This window comes from Haliotis cracherodii, unplaced genomic scaffold (genome assembly GCF_022045235.1).
Source record: "Haliotis cracherodii isolate W230 unplaced genomic scaffold, xgHalCrac1.p SCAF_1, whole genome shotgun sequence".
NCBI classification, from domain to species: domain Eukaryota; kingdom Metazoa; phylum Mollusca; class Gastropoda; order Lepetellida; family Haliotidae; genus Haliotis; species Haliotis cracherodii.
Genome location: NW_027266264.1, coordinates 67,443,169 through 67,462,767, shown reverse-complemented (window position 1 = coordinate 67,462,767; position 19,599 = coordinate 67,443,169). Strand labels below are relative to the sequence as shown.

At 40.4% G+C, this 19,599-nt stretch overlaps 2 protein-coding genes across 2 annotated transcripts; one reads left to right on the top strand and one right to left on the bottom strand.

The window, feature by feature from the left end:
* Positions 1-107: 107 nt before the first annotated feature.
* Positions 108-6,496, bottom strand: LOC139456968 (multiple epidermal growth factor-like domains protein 11). Its single transcript, XM_071238434.1, has 7 exons — positions 6,484-6,496; positions 6,039-6,157; positions 5,702-5,759; positions 5,313-5,417; positions 3,701-5,053; positions 1,544-1,631; positions 108-616 (listed from the first exon to the last, which is right to left on the bottom strand). The coding sequence occupies exons 2-7, from the start codon at positions 6,042-6,044 to the stop codon at positions 397-399; spliced, it is 1,830 nt and encodes a 609-aa protein (XP_071094535.1). The 5' UTR covers positions 6,045-6,157; positions 6,484-6,496; the 3' UTR covers positions 108-396.
* A 10,745-nt stretch (positions 6,497-17,241) lies between these two features.
* On the top strand, positions 17,242-17,838 carry LOC139456956 (ras-related protein Rap-1b-like). The gene has a single exon (XM_071238425.1). It carries the CDS (start codon positions 17,242-17,244, stop codon positions 17,836-17,838), a length of 597 nt encoding a protein of 198 aa, XP_071094526.1.
* The last annotated feature ends 1,761 nt before the right edge of the window (positions 17,839-19,599 follow it).

Here is a 19,599-nt window from a genome sequence, read left to right as displayed (position 1 = left end):
TCTGGCCTTGGTATTTTATAATGCCTAACTGCCTCTACCAATAGATTATGATTAGAACAGCTAAACCTAACAGGTGTTGTTTGATAGATGGCTATATCAATACAATTCGTCAGATGTTCATAATTAAAATTTTCCTCGACAGAGCAAAAATATTCCAGCTTAGAATACCATTCTAAATTATTATTCCATGTTTGTTGGCAGATATCTTTACATCTTTGCTTTAAATACAATAGAATTGCATTTTTAAGATAGAGGATTAAATGTATTAATCATTACTTCAAACAATCAGTTAAACACCAATCAATTACGCTTCTTTCCATAATAAGCGTATGTAACTGCACTGAAATGGTAAGATGTTTAAGATGAACATGATGTAATTGTTCAGACTGTCTCTTCTCAGTACAGAGTCGTGTAACCCGTGCAAGGGGAAGCCTGTCTCAGCTGCTCGTAGCCTCTGTCTTCCAACGATACTGCAGCATCTGGGATTGTTGCATACTGAGATCCAGTACTGTCTCGTGGTTCAGCCAAGTCATACAGTGACGCATCATCAACTGATGAGTAAACATTGTCCTCAAAACGGGTGGAGAGGTACACCGCTCTTGTCCTTTTAGACACCCTGAAAAAAATATCGAAATTTTAAAACTTATTTTGGTATATCACCAAATATTGTCTAAATTGAAATGTTTGAAACATTTGGAAAATGGTTCAACCTTAATCATGTCGACGATGAATTACCCCAAGATACAGGCGCGATAAACACTTTATTATGCAAATATTGGCGTAATAATTTCTTCAACAGTCGTATCAGGATATATTAATGGGAGGGTTTTCATTAAATCGGATATGACAAACTATTGCCCTGAAACAGTAACGCGAATATAAGCAGTTAATCATTTTCAGGAGAAACAGTAATAGTTTAAAGACAAGATTCCTTGTTATGAACAAACATGATTAAATCATATATTTGTCTTGAATGAGAAAACTTTTTATAGAGCAATGTTACACACGCGGGTATACAATTAACAACTGACAAACATAACAATTACAGCATAATAAACAACATAACTATTACTCACTCGGTAGGAAATCGTTTTAGAGAAGTCAAAATAGTATATGTATGTGACGTCAAAGGGGTAGTCACACCGCAACACAGCGATATTGGTGTAATGAACGAACAAAACATATAGTTTATCTGTTTCGTTGAGGATATATTTAACATTAACCCAATCGCCGTTGCCTTTGGATGCCTTAACTGTTATCATTCACATGCTTTCAGTTTCTTTTTCCCAACAGCATCCTCAAGTATCCATTGTATCATATGTATAATAAATCCCTTGGACCCTTTCGCCATCATGGCTTCTTTTTGATGGGCATTCGAGAGACACGCTGCTAATAATAGCCGTCCAATCAGATTTTAGAAACAGCCATGGAATATCTCATATATATTGTGGTCGTTGTTTATTTCTTAAAAAATAAATTGGATAATCGAGGATGTTAATTCAGATATTAATCCGATATTGTGACTGTAAGGATCCGGACTTACATCTTAATGGCCATGACCGCAATGATAAGCAGCAGAATTGCGACTACAGAGGTCCATATTAGTGTTGATGGCTGCAGACTCTTCGACTCTGAAATGTGATACAAAAGAGATAGATCAATGGCACGGAACTTACAAAAGTTCTATTCATGTTCATATATTAAGATGTATTTGAAACTATGATTTTTCACTGGGAAATGTTGTCAAAATGTCTAACTGTTTGTCTTTGCCTATTATGGCGAAGGTCTATGTTTAGTGAGTCATTCTATGCTTTTTAAGATTTATTCCGCCGGTTGATAATAATTCATTTCATATGTCATAATTCTAACGTCATTTATTGACTTGTACAATCATTATGTCCCCCTTGTGTGTATTGTAATCGATCAAAATAACTGTGTTTCATATAACGTTTAATGAAAATATATGTATTCTCATATTAAATAATGCTTCTCTTAATACATAGAAGACATCTCCTCGACTTTAAGGTCGTGATTCCTTATTTGCACGTACATGTTCATGAACGGCGCACAATTTCGATGTTTGCGTATTTGTTGGGAGCATCTCCATTTGGAGACGTAATCTACTGCGGGGCAACTTGCCACAGGCCGGTCGACCAGGTATGACGTCACGTCACAAAGTTAACCATATTCGATTGGTGCATTTACGGAATCGATACTGCCACTTTAAAAATTCCGCCAATTACTGGATTGAGACCAATTAGTGGCAGAACTATACGCAACCTGTTGAGGGAGCACAGCATCCTGCTCCGACATTCCAATAATAGCCAAAATTTGGTTTCACGTCACCGTCAGGCACGTCTAGCTTGGTGTAGACAGCCTCAAAAGCTTCATACGACAGGACGGGGACAGCATACTGTTCACAGCCGAGTCCAGGTTTCATCTGGACAGCTATGATGGTCGTGCAAGGGTCTACAGGCGTCCAAGAGAACGTTTTAGCAACGCTTGCGTTACTCAACGTCGTCAGTTTTGGAATTGTAATGGTATGGAGTGGTATCACAACTCATGGGAGAACACAAGTCAACTCTAAATGGGTGGGTGAGTGAGTGAGTGAGTGAGTGAGTTAGTCAGAGTGATTTATACAGACTATACACAGATATATTCTTTTCTAGAAACTCTATCATCTTATCAATAATCATATTTTCTGACAGTCAAGACTGATAACGTATAATATTATGTTTTGTTCCTTCATAGAAATAGCTGGTGGTGATGTGAAACAGGAAGTAACTTCGCTTAAAAATTATTGCAACGAGCACGCAAGTGTGTGTGTGTTGCTGCTAGTACTACCCACTGAGATACTATACCGCGGTTTTAACATGAATATCCCACTCAGACACAGTATACTGGCACCATGCCTACCAGTTTTTGTTTTATCCCGGGAAGAGCTCCTTGCAGGGTAACAACAAGTGTATTATCTTTTGGTATGACGCACCCGGGGATCGGATCTATACCTAGTGATGCTTATCCTCTTATCCTGAGAAGGCTTTCAATGTCGTACCCTTGATCAAGCAAGATTTTAAAGGGCCTCACACGACTCTTGCTCAAAAGTTGTTTGATCAAGATTACAACATTTAAGTGAGTGAGTGAGTGAGTTGGGTTTAACGCCGCTTTTAACAATATTCCAGTTATATCGCGGCGTGTCAGCTTAATGTGGGAGGAAAGCCCGAAGTGATGCAGGTCTCAGACGTTTACCACTTCGGTGAAACCCACGAGCATGGGTATGGTGCTGACAAACCTAGAAACATAATCGCGGCGCCTTAGACGACGCCCCCTACAACATTTAAGGAAAAGTATAACAATTGATCACTGAAACGTTCACTAGGGGTTAGTTAAATGGTTAAGTATGTAGCAGCTGCAACTTACACAACATAAAAATGGTTGTGTTTCTTTGTTGTTAACGCCGCACAACAATACTAATGCTACGCGACGGTTGAATCTGTACTGGCAATCCAGTAACACAGGAGCTCGTTTATGGTTTTGTTGAAACTGTAAATGATAGGTTACCTTTGAATTACTTCCGCAGCTTACACATAAAGACACATACTTAAGAAATACGTTAGTTTCGCAACACAGTGGAGGGAAATGGTGTCTCGGCCAAAACGCCGTTTCTTGCTGTCAGGTGAGCTAACAAAAGGAACGTTACCATGACAGTTGTCTCCCTCCCAGCCTTCAGCACAGGTAAGACAGTGTCCTGTTCTGTCACAGCTGCCGCACCTGGGGGAACACCTGTTGCTACAGTTCTCTCCATAGTAGTTCTCCTCACATTCCAGACATGCAGCATCAACTCTGTCACACCTGGCACAGTGTGACGGACATCTGCTGTTACACTGAGGCCCCCACCAGCCGTCCTTACATCCGTGTGTACAGTTTCCCGAGTCACGGAAACATTCTGTCTTAAAGCAGTTTTCATTACAGGTTCGATTACAGTGGTGTCCATAGCTACCCGGTTTACATCCATATAGGCAGGCTCCATCATTTATGTTGCATGTACCATTCAGACATGTGTTGCAAGATTTGCCACATGTTCCCCCGTACCAGTTAGCATTGCATGAGACACACATATTTCCATGTTGGTGACAACTCGAACATTTATCTGGACACCGGGTGTCGCAGTGTGGACCTTTATAGCCAGGTTTGCATCCTGTGCAGGCAGCTCCATGTTGTTCACAGGCATCTGTGGCACAATTGTCTGGACAAGGTGTGTCACAGTGAGATCCACTGTAGCCAACCTTACACTTGACACACATACCATTTTGTTCGCATGTCTTCGAAGCACAATTATGTGGACATGGTGTGTTACAGTTAGAACCCATGAAGCCATTTTTACAGTGTGAACATGCACCATCAGTTCTGTCACACAATTCTGAAGCACAGTTTCCTGGACATCTGATGTCACATCTGCCACCATACCACCCAGCAGTACATCCCTCGTCACACTCGCCTGTGTTCCATCTACATGTAATATTGTTACACTGTTTATTACATGCGACCTGACACAAGTTACCATAGAAACCAGCCTTGCAACCCTGTGTACAGGTTCCATTAGCCAAGCACTTGCTCAGTAAACAGTTTGCACAGGAGTGATCGCACATCTTGCCAGACCAACCTTCCTTGCATCCCCTCGAACACGTACCCGTGGTATCGCATACATCACTTATACAATTAAGTGAGCACTTTGAGTAACACGTTTCTCCATAATGTCCTTCTTTACACATACATTTCCCGGCGGTTTGGTCACAGATACACATGACATGTATTTGATTACATGTAGCACCCAAGTAGCAGCGTTTACATCCACCATGGCATGAACCAGTCCACCTGCGACAAGCAGACGTACAGCCAATGCCGCAGTTTGTATTACAGTCAAGTCCCCACTTGCCATCGGGACACTCTTCCAGACAGGAACTGTTGTATGAGTCAGTACGATGTGATAGCGGCGGTGTGGCACAGGATTCACAGATTCTCTCAGCTGTCCTGTAGTAACCTTTTGCACAATCTGCATAGGTAATGTAATTTGCATTGAATACTTATTAAACTCTGTTTTGTGCAGATATTGTATATCAACGAATATCATCAATATATTGTGTTTAGAAGTTAACATATATAGAAATAAGAAACAACAACAGCAATCAAGATCTTATCCGAACTGTGTACCCTGTATACATAACATTTGGTTAAGTTGTGCATGTTAACCAAAGTTAAGGTTAACTTAAGGAACGAGAAACAGATAAAGGAATCATAGTTCTATGACAAACCTTCTTCTCGGCAAGTGGCACACGTCTTCGCACAGGTGACATCAATTCCGTGTTGTGAACAATCCGCTCCCTTGCAGAAATCCCCCAATGTGTCCACACAAGATTCTAGCCAAAGGCAATATATAAGAAGGTACTTGTGTGTTGTACACATGTACTGTTACAAAGAAATATCATCTGTATCAACTATATCACCAGAGGTGTCCTGGGTTACATTTTTGTGGAACATTCTCTCGTTTACAATAACGCCGCCGTCAATGTCAAATTATGGCCCTTGATTAAGTTTTAACTTATGCGGTATCAATGATTCTAATTAATTGCTATATATGTGTACATCAGGGTGGGTAGAAGTCATAAACAAGTGACCTGGATACGATAAAATGCAGACGTACCAGATCCTGCTCTGAATGTTGCAATGACGACAATCCAGCAATATGCAAGCAGCCGTGTCTGGAACAGAGAAACAGTACAGGAAATAACGATACGCTTACCCTTTCGCAATGACCTGGTATCATCACTATATTTGACAACGATTCATAAACGCGTGCAATGAACTTCTTTCTCCTTTTTATTATAATATTTTTGTCGCGTATATTTATTTCAGGGATTATATGTTAGTCTAACTGACATGCTACGGTTTGATTGAAAATTGTCCGTTCCAATTGTTATTTTTTGCATTCAGATAATTAATATTCATTAGATGATGTTATAAACTTAACTATACATTACCTCCATGTTTCTTCTCCTTTTGAAATCACAAGTTGCCTCTCTGCCTCTCTTGTGAATTAAGTCGTGACTGTGATTATGTTGGTTTAGAAACAGCCTTCCCTCATGGTGTGTACATCACACTGCAACACAGCCGTCAGGATGATTCATAATTCTTTGTCCCTGTTCACTTAGATTCGACAATAGAACCACCTCTGTACCCGGAAATATGATGGGTTTACCCAAACTTTTTATCGCCATACAACTTGATGGATCGTCAATGCTTCGTAATAAACAATATCAAAAGAATACATCTCGCATGTTAAAGGTCTGTATAAACAGTCGGGGTCCATACTATCCATAAGTTTCCTACTGCAGTATTAGAAGCTATAACACATTAACTGTTTGCTTTTCTTTACATTTTCTTTACAATTTTTCTTTATGTTTTTCTAACAATTGATAATATTACCTCAGTCTAATGTAACACATAAAAGGGATCACAGTTGGTGTCGAGACTCTTTCCGACGGATTGTTTGTGTGTGTAATTCAGTCTAGGTTGTTCAGAAAGAAGAGATAGTTCATATCAAACTGAAACACCGATACGTAGAGGGAATAAGTTGAATTTAGTCTGAGGTATTTGACAAGGGCAACATGGACAGTTGTGGTCAGATCTCAGTGAAATATTCAAGCTTGCGAGCGTTAGGAAACATTTCTACTTTCACTTGTGTGTACTCACGTGAATGCTCGCATTCCAGTTAAACAGGTGTCTCGCGAAATGTCAAAAATTTACCAACGAAGGACTCGTCAACATTACTCAACGGAACCTTGGATTTTTTTACTTCGCATCTTTTGCGTTTGTGTTAGGATCACAAATATGAACATTTTGTTTGTTTGTCTGGTCTTTTACGGCCCAGTCAGCGACATTCCAGCTACATCACAGCGGCTTGCAACTTATCGATTCTTAACAGACTTATGAACCAGTGGATGACATTATGAACAATATCCCACGCCATATGTATGTTCTAGTGCATTCAAAACAAAACGATTAACGTACAATACTGTTAGATACAACATTTGTATTTAGTTTTTGTCTAAGTGTCTTCATATTAAAAAATAATTAGCTTACGAATCCACACAAATTGATTGATTTTGGCACCAATACAATTATTAACAAAAGCAACAAAACAAAAATCAAACAAATACAATCATTAAAAAGATAGATTTTTTAGAAGGACTAGATAATTTAGCCGTTTGTTAATCTAAACGATTAATAGCGTGCGCGTGACTGACTGCTTAGAGATTAACCTACTAAATAAGAATAACTACGAATTACTGATGAATTGATTTTGAAGCTCTTGGTGAGGTGTTTTCAGTTATTTCACCTGGTACAAATAAGCTTGTAGATTTCACCTGAACAGTAAGTGAGTGAGTTTGGTTTTACACCGCTTTTAGCAATATTCCAGCAATTTTCACAGCGTGGGACACCAGAATTGGGCTTCACACGTTGTACGTGTACGACACATAATTGGTCTTCGGTGTGACGAGTGAACGCTTTAACCACTTGGCTACCCGGCCGCCCCTAGACCTGAATACAACAATACGTATGAACAAGATAAAACTAACAAAGAAATTACATGTTTGAGAAGCGCAAAGTAGTACTATTTATTTGATGAGCTTGCATTCATTCTGGTCAACTAGATATTAAATACAGCATAATTCAACGAACAGAGGTCCCTAAAATGATTGATTGCGTGAATGAGTGAGTTTGTCAGCTTGATTTGGGAGGAATCCCGAGATGATGCAGGGTCTAAGAAGTTATCACGAGGACAGTATGTCACTGACAAACCTAAAAACATAATCATATGCCTTGGCTCTTTCTACGAAGACTACAAAATGCGACTCTTGATTAAACGCATTGAAGGCCTTGTAAAGGCTTTCAAAAAAATTTACGATGGACAACCTGAAAGGTTAAGATGGATAAGAAATAGATAAATATGCAGTGGTGTTCTGCCCATCGTTTGATCCCGCCCCATATTACATCTGACAGGTGCACAGCGATTGTACTGGCTGTATGGGTTCTATTTCTTGATTTTTCGATCGTTGACTTGGGTTGTTGACCTCGAGTGTCGTGTGCGGGGCCGATTATCAACACTTTGAGTCTGCAGTCTGCAGAAAACTGAACATCACAAACCGAGAAACCTTGAACATATTGCCTAATTCGGGTGTGTTGGGGCGTTAGGTTTTGGTTCCGAGGCCGTTCTATCTCCGGAAGTCATTAATATTTCATGAATCCTACTTTTTGTGGAGAGTATATTCTGAGCCCCACTACCAACTACAAATGTTAAAAATTTCATTATGATTGTTTATAAAGCACATAACATGCTTGTTCCGTATAGCCACCGCTGAGGCGATATTGAAAATCGGATTTGAACCTGGTGTCGTCATTAGTGTTAACAGATATGTAAAGTTTCAGCTTCAGCTTTGATTCAGTACTTTCTATGGAGATGATGTTTACAGTGAGAGAGCATGGTCAAAGTGCAAAGGTCAAATATAGATTAAACCTTTATATATATCGCAAAAAGAACGCAACATTTGTGTTGGGCCCTACTACTACCTATACAAGTACCAAATTCCAAGACATTTTGAAGTAAAATTGCTGAATAATGGCAATGATAAGTTTTAGTTTTCAGTATAGTTGAAGTACAAGGGTCGAATCCAGGTCAATGTTTATAATATCGCATAATAAAACCCGAAAAATATATGTTAATCGCCACTAGTAGACACGTGGAACTGTATAAATGGTTCGCTTAATGGGCAAATAGATTTTTCAATATGGCTGCAGTGACCATGTTGAAAATCGGTTTTGAACCTCTTGAACAGATTAGGATGTGATCATTGATGGGAAGTATGTGAACCGTGAGATTAATGTACTGCACGTTCTGTCAAGTGAGCTGAGAAATGACAGTTGTCCCCCTCCCAGCCTTCTGGACAGGTAAGACATCATCCTGTTCTGTCATAGCTTCTGCGCTTGGAGGAACACCTGCTGCTCCAGACATCTAGCAGCAGCTCTATCACACCTGACACAGTGTGGCGGACGATTCCAGATATTTACACTGTATTCCCTCCCAGCCTTCTTTACATGCCCTTGTACATACACTTCCGTCGTTATAGTCATCACCTCGACAACGGGAGTGACAGGCTATACCTTAATACCCCTCTTTACACTCACAAACACCAGGTTGAGCACAGATATACTTTGTATACCTCAGATTACATGTACCGCCCCTGTAGCAGAGTCTACATCCACCATGAAATGCCCCAGTCCACATGCCACACGTAGACGTGCACCCAATGCTGCAGGTATTATTACAACCATGCCCCCACTTGCCGTCTGAACACTCTTCCGCACATGAACTGTTGTATGAGTCATCAGGCTGGGAAAGCAATATCAGCGGGTGGGCACATGATGCACACTGACCCTCAGCTGTTTTGTAGCCCGTGTAGCAGCCTGCTCAACAATGTCAGTGAAGTGTTACGAAGCTATCTGATTTTGATAGATTCTGCAAACTTAAAAAACTATGTTGTTGACATATATAAAAGATATCAACGAATATCATGAATATATTACGCTTATAAATAAGTTAAGAATTACCAAATACATATGGATATAAAAAAACAAGAACAATAGGGAACAAATGTGAGAAATTTGGAAATTCGATTTCCCTGTTCACCCCCCACCCAAAGAATACAAAACAGTAATAATACACTCCATACCACCTCACTACTGACACAGCAGTCACCTGAATGAATCACACTTTCGATTTCCGCGTTCCTACCCCCAACTCTATCTCTTTCTCTTTCTCCTTCCTTCTACAACACGTTTACAGCTACACCCTGATGACGCATGGTTTAACTCTTTATAATTGAGTGTCTGGTTGTCTGGTTGTCTGGCTTGTTAACATGTCAGGAGTACCTTTTATGCAAATGGTGCGAGTAGCGGATGCCACCCGTGTGACAACCTGTACGCTTCATTTGACGGATTAATGTGACAATTAGTTTGAATATGATAATACAAATAATTAATGTACATTGCTGGGATCCAGGTTGGAATTGGTCTACAACAACCCATAGGTGACTGTGACTGTCGTGAGAGGCGACAAACGGGATCGAATGGTCAGGCATGCATGTCATCCTATCCCCCCCCCCCCCCCCCCCCCCCCTCTCCCCCACACACACACACCCCGCTGACTCCATCAAGTCTGCCATTGAGGGTACATTTAAGGTTCGCCGTATCTGGGCGTGTCTGGGCACGGGGAATACTATGTATGTATACATGTGAAAACTCACGATTGCTCATATCTGTTTTTAGTGCCATCTAGATTATGATTGATAACCGCCCAAATCTGTTTAAAGACAAATCTCTCTCAAATTAGCATATTCTGATCAAACTTTGATCATACCATCCCGACACACATCTTCTATCACATTCCCCAGTGATTTGGTTACACATACCGTCGTTACAGTTTGTGCCACACATATGTTAACACCAGTCACCATGGAAACCATTCACACTGCCAAGTTATACATGTCCCGTTCTTCATATCGCACTAACTATTGAGACAGCGTGACTACGGGTTAACACACCTGCCACCACACCATCCAGGAATACATCCACTTGGATACATGCCGTCATCTTCACACAAACTGTCACAACAGGTGACATAGCAGTTGTTGCCATAGTAACCCTTGCTATATCTGCAGTCATCACCATCGGTACAGCTGCAGCGTTTGTTATCTGTATTATTACAGGTACTTCCTGAATAGCGTCACCTACAACCACCCCGACAAGACCCCGCCCATCGGTTACACGTTAACCGGTATCGTCTACTTCACGTGTTATTACAGCCTTGACATCACTGGTAGAGCGTCCGCCCGGAGAGCGGAAGGTCCGGGGTTCGATCCCGGGCCGCGTCATACAAAAAGACGTTAAAAGATTGTACTTGTTGTTACCCTGTCTGGCGCTCGGCATTAAGGGGCTAAAACAAGGACTGGTAGGCTCGGAGTCAGTGTACTGTGTCTGAGTGAGATATGCATGTTAAACTGCGGCAAGGTATCTCAGTGAGCTAGCACCATAAATCGGCATCAGTCCGGACTAGTACAAACAGCCACACACACACAAACATACGTACATGCACGTCGCTATATAAGTGCAATAATCTTGGACGCGAGGTTAAACCCCATTTCACCTCACCTCACCTCTTGCAGCTTCGGTTTATTAACAGTTTTTTGTTTCTATCCAAACTATATGCGTGACATCTTCACGCATTCTTGTGTGAAGTACCTCCCTGTCACACAGTCATTTAATGACTAAGTTTAAGTTTTTCTAAACACACATGTTCATGTAACATTATTAATCATGTTATCATGTACAGAGTGGCGTCCCTTGGTCATGCCAGGATCCGATGGTCGTGGATTGTTGCATGAACCAAATGTTCGTAGTATAGATTAATAAAATTAATAAAATTAACCTTGAAACCTTTAAATTCCGTCTGGTGAAACGTATGGATACTTTAGTTCTTCATAAGAATACAGCCGTTGTGAGCGAAAGATCATTTGAGTTGTAACTCTTTTTTCTACCTCAGCGTCCCTGGTATGTCTTGATAAGCGTTTGTTTTGTACACAGAAAAACTATTAACAAATCTATAAAGATATATACAGTTACCATCTCCAGAATGATTAACAATGTTCAGTTATCAATACATGATCACAGTTACCTTTGTCTTGAGTATATTCACTAATACCATCAGTGGTGAAAACAATATAGGGATGCAGGTGCAGATATAATAGCAAAACGTCAATAAGTTTAATGGTGTGCTTAAATACAGAAAACCTTACATCTGACTGATTTGAATATCTAACACAAATACATCTGACAAGCTGTCATCCAGACTAGGAAACAAGGAAGTATTTTTGAGTCAGCATTTAAGTGACACATACCCGACAAACAAAGGGTGTAGCTCCAGTAGAGCAGGAGGTCCAGGCGGATATAAACGATGCATTTCATAGGCTGTACATAAATGAATACCATTAGAGAATTATTTATAAAAGTTTTCTTGATCATACAAATATTTCTTGTTTGTTATCATTTTCGTGAACACCTGGTGTCATCCTTGATTTTCAGTGATCCATTCATATAATTTTCACAGCCCTTTTGCCCTTTACGCCAAATGGAATCTGTTTCGGCTGTTTTTTCTCTTGCATTTACATTTTTATATTTGTTATTTACCAGAGCACTGAACAATATCCTAGCTGTACCATGGCGACCTTTGGTAATCAAGACTAGACAAGACAGTTTCAACGATGTTTTGAACAACGTTCACGCTACAAAAAAAACAAGTCACCGAGCCTGAACACCCGATCCCCGAAGACAAGTATAGGCTGCTTGGTAAAACAAAACACTTAAAACCATTGTAAAACTATAAGTTATGACAGCGAGTGTTTGTTGCCTATGATTAGGAATAAATCATCAATGTATATAATGTATGATACAACAAAGTAATTATGCTTTACTTAATGTCTTGTTATCAATAATGCTATTTTTGTGCGTGAGACTATTTATAATGCGTAATGTATATATACTCAAAAACAAAAGTTCCAGTGACACCAATATTTTAGTGTATTTTTCAAACAAGTAAAGGATGGTTTTCGATATTGTAGTACATGTATGGAATCAAGTCACAAAAACGCAACTGCTACAGAACAGCATGCAAGCCCCATGCATTTTACTACCCAAGAATGGGTATAAAACATGTGCATTAACGGTATTCAATATGCATTATTTAGATTCGTGCTGACAACAACCACTCAGAAAAGCAACAAAATTACGCAATTATTCAACATTACGAAATGCCACGCCTGTCAGAAAATGAGCGTCTGCGAGCCATTGGTACGCTTGAAGCAGGGTCGAGTCAACGTGATGTTGAAAGACAATTTAACGTCCACAGAAACACCATTTGGTGTTTATGGCAACGTTGGCAACAGACAAATGCAGTCAGAGACCATCCTCGGAGTGGCAGGCCACGTGTAACCAATAATCGACAAAACAACTGGATTCGAACAACACACCTACGAAATTGATTCCAGCCAGCAACAGTGACTGCAAGACGCATCCACGATGAATATCTTCACAGACCGTACGTCGTCGCCTCAGATGTGCAGGGATTGTCGCCAGAAGACCCGCCAGACGTCCCATTTTGACAGGAAACCACCGTCAAGCACGTCTACAGTCGTGCAGACAGCGTCTACGCAGGACGGTCATACAGTGGGGACACGTTCTTTTCACTGACGAGTCTCGTTTTCACCTCAGCCACAGCGATGGGCGGATTCGAGTGTACCGACGTCGAGGTGAACGTTACGTCAATCATTGTGTCATGGAAGAAGATCGGTTTGGGGGCGGCAGCGTTATGGTATGGGGTCGGATTACAGCAAGACAAAGGACCCGTTTGATAGTGGTAGAGAGAAACCTCAATGGACAGCGCTACCGCGACGAGATCATCGGCCCTGTTGTTCTACCGTTTGTGCGTCGTCATGGCCCAGGCATTACCTTTCAACATGACAACGCCCGGTCTCATATTGCTCGACTTGTTCAGGAATCTCTTCAACAAAACAACGTGAATGTCATCCCCTGACCGGGTCGCTCCCCTGATCTCTCACAAATCGATCACATGTGGGATGAGATGGATCGGCTCCTTCGACGTCAACCACGTGTTCCACAGACACTCCGGGAACTTCGAAACATGCTCCAGCAGATATGGACAGATATCCCACAGGACTTTGTGCGACGCCTGGTCCATTCCATGAGACAAAGATGTGTTGCTTGCATCGCAACCAGAGGTGGACACACACGCTATTGATTTGTAAATTGACATTTTGGCATGTTAATGTGTTTTTTTTATGAAATTACGCATTTTCTGAAGTCAGTATTGCAAATTAAACCATTTGAACACTTACAGGAGTCTTTTATCTGTTGCTTACCGAATTTTTTTCAGATTTGGTAAAAAACAAAACTTTGTATTAAATCTTATTCAATGTCACAGGAACTTTTGTTGTTCAGTATATATGTTATTTACAAGTTACTAAGTTGCATTCTGATTGGTCTTTATCGCGACAGTTATGTGAAAATATAGAATGTGAGAAATATCGTGAATTCACGATATAATTTCATCCGATACCAAACGTTTAATTTGAAATTACATGTGTATGTGTACGTGTAGGCATATGGAGTGAGTGAGTGAGTGAGTGAGGTTTTACACCGCTTTTAGCAATATTTCAGCAATATCACGGCGGGGGACACCAGAAATGGGCTTCACACATTGTACCCATGTCGGGGATCGAACCCGGGTCTTCGGCGTGCTGAGCTAACGCTTTAACCACTGGGCTACCCGACCGCCCCTTAGGCATATGGAAACAGTGTACAATTATCAACGCAACTGAAGAATAATTGAAACCAGCGATACGTTTTACGCATTAATTCATTGGATGACTCAGTGCATGATAATTTCTGCCATATCACGTTGATGATAAAATATATAATCCTGTCTTCACAACAAAACCAAGGACTCGCAAATAACTGAAATGTAATTTGAAGCAATATTTCCCAATATAGGGTACGAGCATACGAAGAGAAGTACACAACACCGACATTAATTGTGTTTGCATGAACGTATCAGTGATGATGACAATTACGCTTAATGACACCTCGTTTAACCCGGCCTGTAACTATCAGAGGTCAATTGCAATGCGTTTCGTTTTACATGACGTGAACAAGGACCTAAAAAGAAGGGTTTTCATTTCCTGGTTTGAAATGAAATCACTGAACATTTTGAACGTGTGTTTGGAAGAAGTAAACCTGAAGCATTTATAGGTCATAAGGCAAACTTATAGAGAAATTGTATGTCAACCGAGGCATGATTTAAGTCGGAGAAGTGGAATCAACAGATTCTCATGACTTCTCCATTACATCGTATTGGTGTATTTTGTTTTTGTATTAACACAGTCTGTCAAGAAGACCCCCAAACACAAATATCCAGATTCTCTAAGCTCCTTCATTTTATTTATGAATTATTTTTTTTACAAATATAAATCTTGAAATATTGTCATTTCAGAGATTAAATGTATACACATATATATATATATATATAGTAAGTTGAATGTGTTTCAAGATGTTTTCTTCCCTCTAGGCGGTCATGGTTGTGACGTCCCAGCATAAAAATATTAAAAGGGCGATTGGTTAAACTGGAAGAATGTAGGGGTACGTAGGAACGCTCTGAGTGTACTTTAATGACACTCACAATTGAATTGAAGTGAAACCGGGCACTGAGGCAAGTGGAAGTGTTTCCCACTGACAGCAGGAGATTTTAAGCCTAAAGAGAGGATTTAGGGGGTGACTATTTTCTGGTATCATTTCGAGTGTTAAAATAAATTCGTTCCAAAAAATAAAGAAAAGAAGATTACAAAAGAAAGTAACTTGTCGCTTGAAGTAAACTTGAAAAAATGCGCTTAGGGTAAAACACGATGTTTGACTTATCTGTGCAGAAAAAAACCTTTATAGGTCTTGAAAAAAAATATGTATTCTGCTTTGACACAAAACATCGCAACGCTCTCACCCTCAATTCCCACGGTGAATATTTAATGAAAAGGTAGTATGGGTGATCAACTGAAATATTATTGTATTGAAGAAGTCGTCATCGATATTAAATCAGGAGGAAGTAGATGTAGTCGCTTGTGCGTGGACGGTGTGACACAGTTTCAGTTGTTGATCACAGCTGTACACCGTACATTCACCGGACTGTTAAAGGCCAAGTAAAGTGAAAAATATAATGGCGATTTTGTTGCGAATATCAATTGTCCTAGATATATTAAGTCAATTCCCGAGAGACAAGTATGATTATGGTCATAATGTTCATAGAAAGTATCTAAAAGTCCAAGTAAAAGTGCTGAAATCACAAAACGGAATTCCGACACAGAATTTTGGGGGCATTCTGCATTCCACAAGGACCAATTGCAACCGCTGTCAGAACATGTAAATATGGAACACGCATGGCTGTCATGACCATGTAATGTTTAAATCTTAACCAAGAAACATGTGGCTTTGCTATGTAAGTTTTTTCAAATTACTGAAGGACCATTAAGACATTAATATTTTTCGTTTTCAAATTGATTGATTGGTTGGTTGGTTGGTTGGTTGGTTTGTTGTTTAACGCCGCACTCAGCAATATTCCAGCTATATGACGGCGGTCTGTAAATAATCGAGTCTGGACCAGACAATCCAGTGATTAATATCATGAGCATCGATCCACGCAATTGGGATCGATGACATGCATCAACCAAGTGAGCGAGCCTGACCACCCGATTCCGTTAGTCGCCTTTTACGACAAGCAGAGTCACCTTTTACGGCAAGCATGGGCTGCTGAAGACCTATTCTAACCCGGAATCTTCACGGGTACCGTCTTAAAGAAAGTGCCTGTACACATGTACGTATCTTTAGATCCTGTAGTTGTGAAAGAAAATAAGGGAGTCTGGACTGAACATAATGCGTAAGAAAATAAAATTCAATCATGTAATGTGTGGAGGGTGTCAGAATAAGTTTATTGGGGTAAGTTCCAAATCGTAGTGACCTAGTGACCATAAAACCGTAGAAGTAAAACATGATGCTTGTTTACCGGGAACTGTTGAATGTTTGATTCAGTTTCATGCAAGTCAAGTGAAATGCAGCAATTATAATTAAAGACAATAAATTGAACATGCATCCTTGTTGCCAATTGAACCATTGTTATGTATATATTCCTACTTCAAGCTATATACAATGGAAAGAACATAGAGTTTTAATGTAAAGTACTACTCACGAATACTAACGTCCCTTGATATACTATTATATTTGGAAAACGAAAATGGCGTAAGGAATAAAATTTATCTTAAATGGTTGCACTTTTTATTCTTTTCTAAGTCTACACACAGCTAAAACGAGAACAAAATCTTATAAATATAACACGTTTTCCCTATTGATCACACCAAACGTTGCTGTTGCTATGGAACAGGAGTGGTTGTTCAATGTACGTCTCACAGGTTCAACACAACATATTTCATTATCAGATCACTCCTCACATTGATAACGGCTGCCTCCACGAGAACACAACTTTTCTCCATTCGTGTATGTGACCATCCTGATATGGACCCTGAAACAGAAAGAATTCTCAAGGAAGAGCCACGACGCCCAGAAAAAAGCTCCCTGAAAATGGTCGTCATGGGTTATCAGGGAGTGGGGAAGAAGACGCTAATGGATGGCTTACAGGGGAAGTGGTCGGAAATTAGAAGCAAGAAGACAAGGAAAGGTGAACGTGATGATGATTTAGGAATCAGAGGTAGAGACCTCAATGTTGAAATTATACACACAGCAGTGAAACGACATTTTCCATTCATCCAACGATTGCCTTCTTGTGACGCCTACCTTCTGGTGTATTCCCTTGTCTGTGAGGACTCCTTCAAGTCTGTCACGGCAGTCAGGGAACAGATCATAAAACAGAAGGGAGACAGCATCCCTATCATATTTGTGGCCAACAAGACTGACATAGCGCAAGATACGGACAAGACTGTGCGGGTCTACAGGGATCTGTCCATCAGTTGTGAATGGGAGCATGGCCACTATGAGGTATCAGCAAGGGATAGCTCCGACATCAACAGAGTCCTGGAACATACAATGAGGAGAGTCAACAAGAACGACCCCTCGATGAAAGCTGCGAAGGCTGGTGGGACATCCAAACATTGATTAAATGTACAAAATGATTTCATTATTTTAGGAAGAAATATTGGAATATCAGTGTTGTAAAAGCATATTGTATACAACTGGCACTGGTCAATATACAATTGGCCATTCAGTGTTTCGAAAGTAAATTAAATTATTTGTGAACACTGTTTAACTATGTAAATTGTACTTGAAAGGGAAATGGGATTATTAATGTCAGTATATATAAGTGAGTGAGTATGGTTTTACGCCGCTTTTAGCAATATTCCAGCAATATCACGGCGGAGGACACCAGAAATGGGCTTCACACATTGTACCCATGTCGGGAATCGAACCCGGGTCTTCGGCGTGTCAAGCGAACGCTTTAACCACTAGCTAGGCTACCCGACCGCCCCGAACAGACAGTGGAAGGATCATGGTATTTATGTGTAAGTATTGTATTCACACTTGGGGGCCAACAATTGTATTGGTTTCACTAAGCCTGGAGATTTCCGATAAATTATGCTTTTGTGGGCCCAGGCTTTTATCTCATAATTGACAAATTAAGCATTTTCACCTGGTAAAAATGATTTATCTTAAACAAACGTAAAGCAAAATTATGTCCTTTTGGCAGGATTTGTCTTTGCCTTCATCGTTTGCTTATGTTTCAATGTGTCAGAATCATACTTATAGTTCAGTACGCTTCTTATAAGTAAATAAATTACTGTCTTACTATCTCCCTCTTTGTTTCTCATTTACGTGGTAATCCAGTGAGTCTCTCATAAGTTCTAAACATCTCTTTGTTGAGTCGTTTATATTGAAACGACGTATTAGGGATACATGAATTAATACGCTTATCGTGATAGGCTATAATGATAAAAATAGATAAACATTTTCATAAGAAGTCGATCTGAATGTTTCGGATGCAGCTTGTTCAAAGTAACAGGTTATTTATATGTGGCTAGGTCAGCAATAACAAGGATTAAAAGCCATATTCAGAACACATTGTCGCTTTTGCAGAATCGCGTCCCTTAGTTGCGGCAGGATCCGCTATGTTGTGGGTTCGAAGATTAGATTCGCTCCGATTGTTCCCATGTTCACGGCATTCATGTACACAACTTCCGTCTCTGCGGGTTTTATCTGGGGACCACGGTGGCCCAGTCATCTAAGTCGCAGAACTTAGTTTTGTCCTTTAGGCGTCCATCATCGGGGCATTCGCACTGATTGTTCCCACGTTTGTCAGCACCATGCTCTTGCGGTTGGTTTCCCCAAAGCAGATAACACCCCTTATACCTGCTTCACCCCTGGAGTTCCGCTTGTCAAGCTGACACGCTGCGATATAACGTGAAATCCTCTTAAATCGGCGCTAAAACCAACTCAACCGTTCACTGTATTCTTGGAAATCGTGTTAACGTTAATCCACACACTCGGGTTTTCATCACACATTTGGGCGCCGGGTAGCCTAGTGGTTTAAGCGTTTGCTCGTCACGCCGAAGACCCGGGTTCGATTCCCGACATGGGTAAACTGTGTGAAGCCCATTTCTGGTGTCCCCCGCCGTGATATTGCTGGAATATTGCTAAAAGCGGCGTAAACACTCACTCACTCACTCACTCACTCACTCACTCATCACACATTTCACTGATTCGCTGTGATATCACTTAAATACTCATTTAATACACTCATTCACTGAACCTTATATCGACTATCGGTATCTCTGATCGACAAAATATCGAACTGCTGTTGAGGTAACTTCAAAGTACACCAAAATTGATCGCCTCTGATTAAGTTTCGCTGGGTCATTTATC